This window comes from Centroberyx gerrardi, chromosome 12 (genome assembly GCF_048128805.1).
Source record: "Centroberyx gerrardi isolate f3 chromosome 12, fCenGer3.hap1.cur.20231027, whole genome shotgun sequence".
Taxonomy (NCBI): domain Eukaryota; kingdom Metazoa; phylum Chordata; class Actinopteri; order Beryciformes; family Berycidae; genus Centroberyx; species Centroberyx gerrardi.
In genome coordinates, this window is record NC_136008.1 from 432,512 (window position 1) to 447,690 (window position 15,179).

Below are 15,179 nucleotides of genomic sequence, written 5' to 3' on the forward strand. Positions count from 1 at the left end.
AAGAGGAGGCGGAGGGAGAGGAGGAGTACGATGAGGAAGAGTTTGAGGAGGTGAGTGACGATGCTCTGTAGACAGAAAGGTTTTACTGAGAATACACTCTGCTGAACCTTCTGACTGCAGGTATTAATGTGTAATAAGACGGATATTAATGTGTAATATGACAGATAATGTGCAATAAAACAGGTCTTAATGTGTAATATGACATATTAATGTGTAATATGACAGGTATTAATGTGTAATAAAACAGGTCTTAATGTGTAATATGACAGGTATTAATGTGTAATATGACAGGTATTAATGTGTAATAAGACATTGTGTAATATAACATATTAATGCGTAATAAGATAGGTATTAATGTGTAATATGACAGGTATTAATGCGTAATAAGACAGGTATTAATGTGTAATATGACAGGTATTAATGTGTAATAAGACATTAATGTGTAATATAACATATTACTGCGTAATAAGACAGGTATTAATGTGTAATATGACAGGTATTAATGTGTAATAAGACATTAATGTGTAATATAACATATTACTGCGTAATAAGACAGGTATTAATGTGTAATATGACAGGTATTAATGTGTAATATGACAGGTATTAATGTGTAATATGACTGGTATTGTGTAATAAGACATTAATGTGTAATATAACATATTAATGCGTAATAAGACAGGTATTAATGTGTAATAAAACAGGTGTTAATGTCTAATATGACAGGTATTAATGTGTAGTAAGACAGATATGTGTAATATGACAGATATTAATGTGTAATATGACAGGTATTAGTGTGTAATAAGACAGATATTAATGTGTAAGACAGATATTAATGTGTAATAAGACAGATATTAATGTGTAATAAGCAAATATTAATGTGTAATAAGCAAATATTAATGTGTAATAAGACAGATATTAATGTGTAATAAGACAGATAATAATGTGTAATAAGACAAATATTAATGTGTAATATGAGATATTAATGTGTAATAAGACAGATATTAATGTGTAATAAGACAGATATTAATGTGTAATAAGCCAAATATGAATGTGTAATAAGAGACCTCCAGCAACTTACGGAGTTGCTTTCTGTCCTGCAGGAGACGGACTACATCATGTCCTACTTTGACAACGGAGAGGACTTCGCAGGAGACAGTGATGATAATATGGACGAGGCTATTTACTGAGACAGACTGCAGCTGTAATCGGACGCAGACACAAGACTGCAGAACTCTGGATAAATCCTGTTTTTATGCCATATGTGTTTATGGTTTTTGAAACCTGGTTTTTATCTGCATATGTTCCTAAGAAGTTCCGTCCAGCAGCCGCGTTCCTCAAACCTCCACGCAGTTTTAGAACCTCGCACAGGAGTTTCACCGCTTGGCTTTAAAATGTTTTTTAATGAAACAGATTGGACTCAGAGGAAGAGTGAATGTTAAAGTGTTCGTTATGGCAAAAGCCCAAATCTCCAGTTTTACAGCCAAGAGAGCTGACTGTCTCTGTGTGGAACAGTTTCATAATCCTCAAACCAGCCAAGTGGAAAATATCACACGTCCATGAGAGAAGAACCAGATTTATTTTAATGACTGAAAAGACTAAACCAGCACTAATGTATCTGTAAACTTACCATCTTATTAATGTTTTTTAAGCTTTTATATCCATGTAATATTAATGTTCTGTAATGTTTGTTCTGAAAAAAAAAGATACTTTCTAGATGTTACTCCTTGGTTTGTTTAGCAGTGGGGTAAATAAATGGCAGCTAGTTTATGTGTTTGTCTTGAAGTCTGGTCTCTGGACTGTAGGGGGCATCGCTCAGGATGTTCAACATTTCACATCTTGATAACAGCAAAATGTCTAAACACCATGTGAACTCAACCTGGCGCCCGGCCGACTGAACCGCTACAAACCGCCGTCCTCGCTTCCCTCCTCCACCTCCTTTCTTGAGGTGATGTATCGTGCCCTCTGGCGGCCATGTTGGAGGGCCAGGCTGTGTTTGAGGGTACGGCCGTGTTGGAGGGTACGTGTTGGAGGGGCTGGCCGCGTTGGAGGGTACGGCCGCGTTGGAGGGTACGTGTTTGAGGGTACAGCCGTGTTGGAGGGTACGTGTTGGAGGGTACGGCCGTGTTGGAGGGTACAGCCGTGTTTGAGGGTACGGGCGTGTTGGAGGGTACGTGTTGGAGGGGCTGGCCGTGTTGGAGGGTACGGCCGCGTTGGAGGGTACGTGTTTGAGGGTACAGCCGTGTTGGAGGGTACGTGTTGGAGGGTACGGCCGTGTTGGAGGGTACAGCCGTGTTTGAGGGTACGGGCGTGTTTGAGGGTACAGCCGTGTTTGAGGGTACGGGTGTGTTGGAGGGTACAGCCGTGTTTGAGGGTACGTGTTGGAGGGGACGGCCGTGTTGGAGGGTACGGCCGTGTTTGAGGGTACGTGTTTGAGGGTACAGCCGTGTTGGAGGGTACGTGTTGGAGGGTACGGCCGTGTTTGAGGGTACGTGTTTGAGGGTACAGCCGTGTTGGAGGGTATGTGTTGGAGGGGACGGGCGTGTTTGAGGGTATGGCCGTGTTGGAGGGTACGGCCGTGTTTGAGGGTACGGCCGTGTTTGAGGGTGCGGCCGTGTTGGAGGGTACGTGTTTGAGGGTACAGCCGTGTTGGAGGGTACGTGTTTGAGGGTATAGCCGTGTTGGAGGGTACGTGTTTGAGGGTACAGCCGTGTTGGAGGGTACGTGTTGGAGGGGCTGGCCGTGTTGGAGGGTACGGCCGTGTTTGAGGGTACAGCCGTGTTGGAGGGTACAGCCGTGTTGGAGGGTACGTGTTGGAGGGTACGGCCGTGTTGGAGGGTACAGCCGTGTTTGAGGGTACGGGCGTGTTTGAGGGTACAGCCATGTTTGAGGGTACAGCCGTGTTTGAGGGTACGTGTTGGAGGGGATGGCCGTGTTTGAGGGTACAGCCGTGTTGGAGGGTACGTGTTGGAGGGTACGGCCGTGTTGGAGGGTACAGCTGTGTTTGAGGGTACGGGCGTGTTTGAGGGTACAGCCATGTTTGAGGGTACGGGTGTGTTGGAGGGTACAGCCGTGTTTGAGGGTACGTGTTGGAGGGGACGGCCGTGTTGGAGGGTATGTGTTGGAGGGTACGGCCGTGTTTGAGGGTACGTGTTGGAGGGGACGGCCGTGTTGGAGGGTATGTGTTGGAGGGTACAGCCGTGTTGGAGGGTACGTGTTGGAGGGTACGGCCGTGTTTGAGGGTACGTGTTTGAGGGTACAGCCGTGTTGGAGGGTATGGCCGTGTTGGAGGGTACGGCCGTGTTGGAGGGTACGGCCGTGTTTGAGGGTGCGGCCGTGTTGGAGGGTACGTGTTTGAGGGTACAGCCGTGTTGGAGGGTACGTGTTTGAGGGTATAGCCGTGTTGGAGGGTACGTGTTTGAGGGTACAGCCGTGTTGGAGGGTACGTGTTGGAGGGGCTGGCCGTGTTGGAGGGTACGGCCGTGTTTGAGGGTACAGCCGTGTTGGAGGGTACAGCCGTGTTGGAGGGTACGTGTTGGAGGGTACGGCCGTGTTGGAGGGTACAGCCGTGTTTGAGGGTACGGGCATGTTGGAGGGTACGGCCATGTTGGAGGATACAGCCGTGTTTGAGGGTACAGCCGTGTTTGAGGGTACAGCCGTGTTTGAGGGTACGTGTTGGAGGGTACGTGTTTGAGGGTACAGCCGTGTTGGAGGGTACGTGTTTGAGGGTACAGCCGTGTTGGAGGGTACGTGTTGGAGGGGCTGGCCGTGTTGGAGGGTACGGCCGTGTTGGAGGGTACGTGTTTGAGGGTACAGCCGTGTTGGAGGGTACGTGTTGGAGGGTACGGCCGTGTTGGAGGGTACAGCCGTGTTTGAGGGTACGGGCGTGTTGGAGGGTACGGCCGTGTTGGAGGGTACAGCCGTGTTTGAGGGTACGGGCGTGTTTGAGGGTACAGCCATGTTTGAGGGTACAGCCGTGTTTGAGGGTACGTGTTGGAGGGGATGGCTGTGTTGGAGGATACGGCCGTGTTTGAGGGTACGTGTTGGAGGGGACGGGCGTGTTTGAGGGTACAGCCGTGTTTGAGGGTACGTGTTGGAGGGGACGGCCGTGTTGGAGGGTATGTGTTTGAGGGTACAGCCGTGTTGGAGGGTATGTGTTGGAGGGGACGGGCATGTTTGAGGGTACGGCCGTGTTGGAGGGTACGTGTTGGAGGGGACGGGCGTGTTGGAGGGTACGTGTTGGAGGGGACGGGCGTGTTTGAGGGTACGGCCGTGTTGGAGGGTACGGCCGTGTTGGAGGGTACGGCCGTGTTGGAGGGTACGTGTTGGAGGGTATGGCCGTGTTGGAGGGTACGGCCGTGTTTGAGGGTACAGCCGTGTTTGAGGGTATGGCCGTGTTGGAGGGTACAGCCGTGTTTGAGGGTATGGCCGTGTTTGAGGGTACGGCCGTGTTGGAGGGTACAGCCGTGTTGGAGGGTACAGCCGTGTTGGAGGGTACATGTTGGAGGGTACAGCCATGTTGGAGGGTACGTGTTGGAGGGGACGGGCATGTTTGAGGGTATGTGTTGGAGGGGACGGCCGTGTTGGAGGGTACGACCGTGTTGGAGGGTACTGTGTGGAAGGGTACAGCCATGTTGGAGGGCCAGGCCGTGCTGAAGGGTACGACCTTGTCGGAAGGTATGACCGTGTTGGAGGGTACGTGTTGGAGGGTACAGCCGTGTTGGAGGGTACGTGTTGGAGGGGACAAGCGTGTTTGAGGGTACGTGTTGGAGGGGACGGCCATGTTGGAGGGTACGACCGTGTTGGAGGGTATGTATTGGAGGGGACGGCCATGTTGGAGGGTAGTGTGTGGAAGGGTACAGCCATGTTGGAGGACCAGGCCGTGCTGAAGGGTACGACCTTGTCGGAAGGTATGACCATGTTGGAGGGTATGACCGTGTTGGAGGGTACAGTCATGTTGGAGGGTACGACCGTGTTGGAGGGTACGACCATGTTGGAGGGTACAGTCATGTTGGAGGGTACGACCATGTTGGAGGGTACAGTCATGTTGGAGGGTACGACCATGTTGGAGGGTACAGTCATGTTGGAGGGTACGACCATGTTGGAGGGTACAGTCATGTTGGAGGGTACGACCGTGTTGGAGGGTACAGTCATGTTGGAGGGTACGACCGTGTTGGAGGGGACAGTCATGTTGGAGGGTACGACCGTGTTGGAGGGGATAGTCATGTTGGAGGGTATGTGTTGGAGGGGACAGTCATGTTGGAGGGTATGTGTTGGAGGGGACAGTCATGTTGGAGGGTATGTGTTGGAGGGGACAGTCATGTTGGAGGGTACGACCGTGTTGGAGGGTACAGTCATGTTGGAGGGTACGACCGTGTTGGAGGGTACAGTCATGTTGGAGGGTACGACCGTGTTGGAGGGGACAGTCATGTTGGAGGGTATGTGTTGGAGGGGACAGTCATGTTGGAGGGTACAGCCGTGTTTGAGGGTACGTGTTGGAGGGTACGACCGTGTTGGAGGGTACAGTCATGTTGGAGGGCCACAGCTGTTGGGCAACACCGGCTGAAAACAGGTGATTATATTTCTGAACAGATTTCTGTGCTGTTTTGTCTGGAGACATTTAATCACTGATCAAAGCAATGACCAAGATAATAAAGTAGGACATTAATAAACAAAACAAAACATAAACTAATGTTTATGTTAACATGCAGCTACTAGCCTCCTCTAACTACTAGCTACTACTAGTCATTACTAGCTATTAGCCACTAATCACTAGCTTCTAAGTATGAACTACATAATGTTAGCTGTGCTAATCAGATGTGTTAACAACAAGACAGTGATGTTAGCTGACCAGATACTATGTTTAGCTAGCTAACAAGCTGACATTATCTAAACACTAAATCAATCAGATGGATCAGTGATGAAACTAACCATGTGTATTCCAGACTGAGATGGACAAATTATAACTTAAGAAATTCAATCAGTATCTTGCAGTGTAATGAACTCATGAGGCTCGCTGTTCTCAGCCATGTCACCCCGGCTCCGGATCCATCACTGGGATTCAGACAGAGATGGATTTCCTGACTGCAGACGATCTGGATCCTGTTTCATCCCGGTCCAGGTTACAGCCGACTGAAACAAGTCTGTCAACATGAAGATAAACGCTGTGAACCGTTCCACTGTTTCAGAGGAAATTAACATGTTCACCTTTATTTAAATGGTAAGTTGACTGAGAACAGTTTTATTTCTGTTTCAAATCAAACCTGATGAACTCTGATACCAAAACTACCAAACTCAAACTTAATATTGTTAACTCCATCATCGACTGACCGCTGTTTAGATTTTACAACTGAAACATCTCTAATGTCTTTTCTCCATGTTGTTAGACTTTAAAATCAGGAAGGAAAAAGGAACGAGGAAGTAATAGATTAATTATATTTATCCCTCTAGTTAGTTGTTGCCCTTCTATTAGAGGCAAAAATCTGCTGGTCAACTCTCACACAACATTTACAGGGATAGAAAGCTGTGTGCGTGCGTGTGTGCGTGTGCGTCTGTGCGCGCGCGTCCGTGAGTGCGCGCGCGCGTGTGTGTGCGTGTGTGCGTGTGTGTGTGTGTGTGTGTGCGCGTGTGTGTGTGCGCGTGTGTGTGTGTGTGTGTGCGTGTGTGTGTGTGTGTGTGTGTGTGTGTGTGTGTGCGTGTGCGTGTCATCAGTTACCAGTCTCAGTTCTGACCCTCGGCCTGCTGCCGTGTCTCAGGTTACATCTGAACTGAGAGTTTCATACTGAGAAACCAACCGACCCAGGCTGTGTGTGTGTGTGTGTGTGTGTGAGAGAGAGAGTGTGTGTGTTATGTAAGACACTACTGGGCCAATCACATCTCAGAATGGACCCTGAATACCAGGAACTGATGTGATGTTTTGATTCAGTCAACAGCTGTTAGTATTAGTGTTAGTTTAGCTGTATTATTAATATTAGTGTAGGTGTAGTATTAGTATTAGGTGGTAGTAGTAGTATTAGCAGTTTATCAGTTGAATGTCTATATAAACTGTGTTGTGTTGTCTTGCAGACTCAGTGGATTCAACCTGTTAGCTGACAGCTCTGCTGACTCAGCAGCTTTCTGTGCTGCAGTGAACCTTCTGGAGCTTCACTGTGTAAAACTCCATCTGCACCCAGTTATCCTTTATTTAACCAGGAGGTTTCACTGCAGTTGAAATCTCTTTGTCAAGAGAGACCTGAGTACAGAAACATTCATGAAACTGACCAAGAAAATCCAGAATACAGTTCAAAAAATAAACAGTAAACAGATTGACAGTCGATGCAGCTCTTCCTCGGTCCACATGGTGGCAGCGTTTCACCTTTTATTTGCCTGCGAGTAGAAGCTGCAACATTACATTAGATAGAAACTTTATTGAACCTGTGGGGAAATTGGTTTGTTACATTAAAAGGAAACAACAAAAAATAAATAAAAATTGGTCAAATAGGCAACTGACAGTTACAACATGGAACAAAATGAATGAACTACAGCATGGAGGGTGAAACCCCTAAACCCAGGTTGTATTAACTGTCTCCTCACACACAGACCAGACCTGTCAATCACAGCACCATGACCTCAGCAGGGTCCAGGCTGACCTCTGACCTCTGACCTCTGTGTGAGCTCTTCCTGCAGTGATGATGGAGCAGCAGACTGAGTCAGCAGAGTCAGACCTGAACTCACCGATCCTCCAACTCTGACAGACTGAACCCTCACAGCTGAGACTGGATTTGAGTTGGAGCTGTTTAGTCGTGTCATACATGCTACATATTAGTGATGCGCTAATATTGACTAAATTAAATTTCTATTTAATTTAACGGAATAAACTTCTCCAATCTCCAGCTGGTTTATCCTTCATCCATACATCAGATCCAGTCACACTGCACAGTGCAGGATCACTAAAGCCTTAATTACACAAGAGTCTCCGGAATATTACCTGGCTGCCTGAATGTTTTTTGTTTTTTGAGAGAAGATGAGAGGCGGATGTGTGGATGGTGAAGTCAGATAAGCTGGGGTGGCAAGAAGAACTGTAGGTGCATGAAGTTTGGGCTGTAGAAGAAAAAATATATTTACTTTCTTCTAGGTTCACTAGTCTAGATATAATACAACCAAGTGACTACTGTCTCTCACTTCATATATAGTTTATTATAGATGCAGCATGGAAGACCCAAGACCCAAAACAGGTCCAGGACGTTCTTCAAGACAAGTCTTGGGCAACAAGCTTATGTACAGTTGAGTTCAGCAGTTGGAACAAAGAGGCATATGGAAGGGTTCTAGAAAGATAATATGTTCTGAGTGTTCTGGTAAAATAACAATATGTTCTCATTCAAGGGTGCAAGCAGTACTTTCCCACTAAGCAAAGCAATACAAGAGTTCATTACAACTAAACTAATATTTTTTTCTTCCACAGGGCGAATTCAGAAGATCTCAAGAAGCCGAAGAAGGCCAGGAGGAACACGGACTCCAGCGCTGAGTCGACCATGGAGGACCTAAACCGGGTTTGGATACAAACACTGAGAAGATCGGAGAGAGTGGCAAGCGCCTTGGTGAGAGTCATGGTTCTTTGATTGGTATGGAAACATGAGAATGAGAAATAGATGGACAAGGACTGCAGAGACAAATTTGACAAAGAACTTGTTTCCCATGATGTAGATCTGGAGAGCAGAGGAGCGTATTTTCAGAGTGGGTGATAAAATGACAAATGGACTTGACATGGAGAGAGGGGAATAGCAGATGGTATGTGGTCAGAGAAGCCTTGAAGCAGTTCCAGCCTGCCAGGTGTGATGAGAGGCTGGTGAAGATGGCAGCTTGGGAGGCGTGGCCAGGTGTTGCAGCTGTGGAGTCAGCTGAAGGTCAAGGTCAGATCATGGCTGAACAGTGGGACCGGAGTGGGTCTGAGTCTGGAGCCAAGAGTCTGAACCTCTGAAAGGAGAAGTGAGAGAGTGAGAGAGTGAATCAGCGATGCGGTTGTGATACCCGGGTGTGTGAGCTGCACCACTTGATGGTGTGCTGAGAGTAAAGTGATTCCACACATGAACCGCATGATGTTCGTAGAACCTGATCGGCCTTGGTTTATAGTGTGGATGATCTGTTGGAGGGTTAGGGACTCAGTATGAGATCTCGGATCCCACCTGTGCAACGTTGCACTATGGGTGGTTTTCTTCAAGATGGCCACTGCAGATGTTTTTATCATTTTGTTGTGGTACATTTTTGAGAAGCTGTTGAGAAATAGAGAGAGGGAAACCAGAATTGCAGTGAAATACCACAAACGTGAGGTATAAAGAGGAGACAAGCATGGAGCACCATCAGAACCAGCTCAGGCTTCCTGCCTTAGGCCTACTCAGCTCTCATCTGAACTGGTACAGACTAAATACATGCACACAATACATTTATTACATATATTACAACAGTAATATAGTGTTACTGTGACTGAATGTCTCTTCATGAGACCACACAACCCCTCGCTCTCCACATGTGGTCACAGGATATTGCAGCTGCTTATATATGGCAAACCTCAAGGTAAAAAGGCGTAAAGCAAAATGCAAAGCCGACCGGCACCGCTTTGTTTTCACATTGCACGAATCAATCGGACCACAAAATGGACCACAAACGTTTTAGAGGGTCTAACTTAATTTGGCCTGTTCGCATATGCACAAAAAAAACTGTGATTGAGCTGAGTCCACTTGAGAGGCTGAAACGGACCAAGTGTGAAAACACCCTGAGAGTCCGGACGTCCTGGACCGTTCCTGGACCCACAGGTGGTTATGATGATGGGGTGTAATTCATGGAGCACAGAGGAAGGAGAGCGAGGCTGGTCTAGGAACGTAAACTCCTCCTACCTGCTGGAGCCAATGGAAGGAGCCGCATCCATGAGAAGCTCGTGTCTTCAGGCCGGGCGACGAGGTCGGCACAGAGGAAATACCGTCACAGGAAGAAGGAACGTTTTGTCGTAGATGCACTTCTGAGTTGTCAAACACGACTGATGGAGAGAACAGCAGCTGCCACTGAGAGACGTGGGACAGGAGAGATGAAGATCGTGAGGAGAAGAGGAGAGCGAGGAGAAGAGGAGAGCGAGGAGAAGAGGAGAGTGAGGAGAAGAGGAGAGTGAGGAGAAGAGGAGCACGAGGAGATGAGGAGAGCGAGGAGAAGAGGAGAGCGAGGAGAAGAGGAGAGTGAGGAGAAGAGGAGAGCGAGGAGAAGAGGAGAGTGAGGAGAAGAGGAGAGTGAGGAGAAGAGGAGCACGAGGAGATGAGGAGAGCGAGGAGAAGAGGAGAGCGAGGAGCGTGAGGAGACGAGGAGAGTGAGGAGATGAGGAGAGCGAGGAGAAGAGGAGAGCGAGGAGAAGAGGAGAGCGAGGAGATGAGGAGAGCGAGGAGAAGAGGAGAGCGAGGAGAAGAGGAGAAGAGGAGAGCGAGGAGAAGAGGAGAGCGAGGAGAAGAGGAGAGCGAGGAGAAGAGGAGCGCGAGGAGATGAGGAGAGCGAGGAGAAGAGGAGAGCGAGGAGCGTGAGGAGACGAGGAGAGTGAGGAGATGAGGAGAGCGAGGAGAAGAGGAGAGCGAGGAGAAGAGGAGAGCGAGGAGAAGAGGAGAAGAGGAGAGCGAGGAGAAGAGGAGAGCGAGGAGATGAGGAGAGCGAGGAGAAGAGGAGAGCGAGGAGCGTGAGGAGACGAGGAGAGTGAGGAGATGAGGAGAGCGAGGAGAAGAGGAGAGCGAGGAGATGAGGAGAGCGAGGAGAAGAGGAGAGCGAGGAGAAGAGGAGAGTGAGGAGAAGAGGAGAGTGAGGAGAAGAGGAGCGCGAGGAGATGAGGAGAGCGAGGAGAAGAGGAGAGCGAGGAGCGTGAGGAGACGAGGAGAGTGAGGAGATGAGGAGAGCGAGGAGAAGAGGAGAGCGAGGAGAAGAGGAGAGCGAGGAGATGAGGAGAGCGAGGAGAAGAGGAGAGCGAGGAGAAGAGGAGAAGAGGAGAGCGAGGAGAAGAGGAGAGCGAGGAGAAGAGGAGAGCGAGGAGAAGAGGAGCGCGAGGAGATGAGGAGAGCGAGGAGAAGAGGAGAGCGAGGAGCGTGAGGAGACGAGGAGAGTGAGGAGATGAGGAGAGCGAGGAGAAGAGGAGAGCGAGGAGAAGAGGAGAGCGAGGAGAAGAGGAGAAGAGGAGAGCGAGGAGAAGAGGAGAGCGAGGAGAAGAGGAGAGCGAGGAGAAGAGGAGAGCGAGGAGAAGAGGAGAGCGAGGAGAAGAGGAGAGCGAGGAGCCGGTGTTTTGTGCATCAGTGAGCTATGTTGGACAGGAGAAGTGTTCTGCGCTGTATTTTCTCGACTGGCAGGGATGGGACAAATGTCTGTTCTCATGTGAAAACCTCACAACTCCAGGTGGATCCATTTATTGACAGGCTGCTGTGACCTCTGACCTCTGACCTCCTTACTATTGGTTGCTTGTAGCCTTCCCTCTCACTATGCAGATCCCTCTTGCTGAATGGGAGAATAGAGATTACACATGTGGCTTGGAGAAACATTTCCATTGACATTTGCATCTCCGTCCCACAATGCATCTTGGATGGATTTCCACCGTGTTGACGTGTGATCAGACTCGTGTAAACGGGGTCAGACGGTAGTGTAACGTACAGCTCGGTCTATAAGTGGCTCTGCTGCTGAGACTCGACCACGCTCTGACCGACTGACTGTGAGGCTCCAGCCAATCAGAGACAGTGTGGATTACACTACTGACCAATGGGAATGAAGACAGGCTTGTGATCACGCAGAGGACAGGAGCAAGAAGATGGTGTGTGTGTGTGTGTATGTGTGTGTGTGTGTGTGTGTTGCGGGACACTGGTGTTAAGGCCAGCTGTAATCTGATGAGCAAAAGATGAGATGTAATCTGATGAGATGGATGAATAGGGCTGTGTCCTGTATGCATGTACTGTATGTATTTATGTATATGTGTATGTATGTGTGCATGTATGTATATATTTATGTGTATGTATGTACTGTATGTATAAATGCATGTACATATGAATGCATGTACTGTATGTACATGAGTGTGTGTGTGTATTTATGTACATCTGTATATAGATTCAATCATTTATTGCTTTGTCAATAAAGTTGATAGAATTTGCCCCAGTGCAACTCTGAAGACAACAGACCTTACACTAAATACACCAAAGGCATAGAATACATAAAATAGATTTTAAAAAATTAAGATATATAAAATATTAAAACAATAAAAATCATAAAACAATAACAGCTGTATTGCCGCGTATAATAAACTGCTGCAGACCCTCAAACCCTGCTGCAGGACTCAGACCAGTTTACCTCCCAGTTCTCTGGACCAGTTTACCTTCCAGTTCTCTGGACCAGTTTACCTCCCAGTTCTCTGGACCAGTTTACCTTCCAGTTCTCTGGACCAGTTTACCTTCCAGTTCTCTGGACCAGTTTACCTCCCAGTTCTCTGGACCAGTTTACCTCCCAGTTCTCTGGACCAGTTTACCTCCCAGTTCTCTGGACCAGTTTACCTCCCAGTTCCCTCCCAGTTCTCTGGACCAGTTTACCTCCCAGTTCTCTGGACTGGATGCTGAACAGCAGCAGTCTGATGAATGTCAGGCAACATTTCACCTGCAGTCCCTGAAATGCTCTGACTCTATCTGTCTCTATCTGTCTCTATCTGTCTCTATCTGACTCTATCTGTCTCTATCTGTCTCTATCTGTCTCTATCTGACTCTGTCTGTCTCTATCTGTCTCTATCTGTCTCTATCTGACTCTATCTGTCTCTATCTGTCTCTATCTGTCTCTATCTGACTCTGTCTGTCTCTATCTGTCTCTATCTGTCTCTATCTGTCTCTATCTGTCTCTATCTGTCTCTATCTGACTCTATCTGTCTCTATCTGTCTCTATCTGTCTCTGTCTGTCTCTATCTGTCTCTATCTGTCTCTATCTGACTCTATCTGTCTCTATCTGACTCTATCTGTCTCTATCTGTCTCTATCTGTCTCTATCTGACTCTATCTGTCTCTATCTGTCTCTATCTGTCTCTATCTGACTCTATCTGTCTCTATCTGTCTCTATCTGACTCTATCTGACTTTAGATGTCAAAATGATGAATCAAGCTGATATTCTCACTGTCAAATCACTTGGACCGCACTGATGGCTATTATTATGGCTATTATCATTATCATTATCATTATTATTATTGTTATTATTATTATTATTATTATTATCATTATTATTATTATTATTATTGCAAGTATCAGGTGGAAGGGTCACCATCAGTTTAGAAAGCATCTCTTCCACTGCAGTCTGTTGCTGTGCAGCTTCATCACGTTTCTCCTCACATTCATTATATTAAAAATAAGACAATTAACACTCAGGCTGATGAGTTCATCAGTTACAGGGAACCTGCTGACGTCCAATCAGAAAGACTGAGAGAGGCAGCAGGGATATCTATGGAGAGAGAGGGGGGGGGGGGGGTGAGAGAGGGGGGGGGGGGGGAGAGATAGAGAGAGAGAGAGGGAGAGAGAGACAGAGAGGGGGGGAGAAAGAGATAGAGAGAGAGACAGATAGAGGGGGGGAGAGAGAGAGAGAGGGGGGGAGAGAGACAGAGAGAGAGAGATAGAGAGGGGGGGAGAGAGAGAGAGACAGAGAGAGAGGGAGAGAGAGAGAGGGGGGGAGAGAGAGAGACAGAGACAGATAGAGAGAGAGAGGGAGAGAGAGAGAGGGGGGGAGAGAGAGAGACAGAGACAGATAGAGAGAGAGAGGGAGAGAGAGAGAGAGACAGAGACAGAGATAGATAGAGAGACAGATAGAGAGGGGGGGGAGAGAGAGAGAGATAGAGAGAGAGACAGATAGAGAGAGAGATAGAGATAGAGAGAGAGAGAGATAGAGAGAGAGACAGATAGAGATAGAGATAGAGAGATAGAGAGAGAGGAGGGGGGAGAGAGAGAGAGATAGAGAGAGAGACAGATAGAGAGAGAGAGAGAGATAGAGAGAGAGACAGATAGAGATAGAGATAGAGAGATAGAGAGAGAGGAGGGGGGAGAGAGAGAGAGATAGAGAGAGAGACAGATAGAGAGAGAGATAGAGATAGAGAGATAGAGAGAGAGGAGGGGGGTTGTGGTGAATGTAAGGAGGCTCTGCTGTCATTTTGTCATTTTGAGGTCTGAATCTGAACAGCTGCAGCAGAGTAAACAGCAGTGTTGGATTTCACTGCCAGGCACACACTCACACACACACACACACACACACACACACACACACACTCACACACACACTCACACACACACACACACACACACACACACACACACACACACACAGCGGTCCATGCTATAGGGTCCAGCTGAGTCATGGGTCTCTATACTGGACTGTCCTACATGTTCTGTACGCTGCAGGATCAGATCCTGATGATCAGATCCTGATGATCAGATCCTGATGATCAGATCCTGATGATCAGATCCTGATCAGAGAGGATTCAGCTTTAAGTTCATTTGTACTGAAACAGAAACATGACGATTAAAGTGATTAAATATGATCAGGAAAAAAATGTGAAATCAATCTATGTAGGTCAGGTAATGTAAGGTAACGAAGGCAGGCGAAGCTAAACCCGATCCTGTCGGCACCGCTCCGCAGTAGAACCTAAACACAGTGAAAGAAAATAGAAAGAAAGAAAATAGAGCGTCTCTGCTGCTGATAAAGAGTTTCTACTGAAGAATTCACTGATGATTAATACAGGTTCAGATGATTAAGATCACTGGATAACTCTGTTAGAAAGAATATACCTGTCTGTCTGTCTACCTGTCTGTCTGCCTGTCTGTCTGTCTGTCTGTCTGTCTGTCTGTCTGTCTGTCTGTCTGTCTGTCTACCTGTCTGTCTGCCTGTCTGTCTGTCTGTCTGTCTGTCTGTCTGTCTGTCTGCCTGTCTGTCTGTCTGTCTGTCTGTCTGTCTGTCCCTCTTTAGCAGCCTCTGACTTTACTGGTAAACAAAACACAAGGCTCTTCCAAAAATACTACAGCCTACATAACACACACACACACACACACACACACACACACACACACACCCCCCCCCACACACACACACACACACACACACACACACACACACACCGGGCAAAGCAACAGTGTTATTTTGGCCGGCCAATCTCATCTCTGCTGCCCTAAGAGCTTTCCCCCA

At 47.7% G+C, this 15,179-nt stretch overlaps 2 protein-coding genes across 3 annotated transcripts in view; both read left to right on the forward strand.

The window, feature by feature from the left end:
• Nucleotides 1-1,767, forward strand: part of LOC139920176 (DNA-directed RNA polymerase III subunit RPC7-like) — a 7,090-nt gene extending 5,323 nt beyond the window's left edge. The window contains exons 5-6 of the mRNA XM_078287030.1: nt 4-50; nt 1,101-1,767. Of these exons, the coding sequence (XP_078143156.1) occupies nt 4-50; nt 1,101-1,187 (134 nt within the window). The 3' untranslated portion in view covers nt 1,188-1,767. The remainder of the gene's footprint in view (nt 1-3; nt 51-1,100) is intronic.
• decr1 (2,4-dienoyl CoA reductase 1, mitochondrial) overlaps nt 1-15,179 on the forward strand; it is a 317,727-nt gene that overhangs the window by 233,294 nt on the left and 69,254 nt on the right. The gene's annotated exons all lie outside the window — the stretch shown is intronic.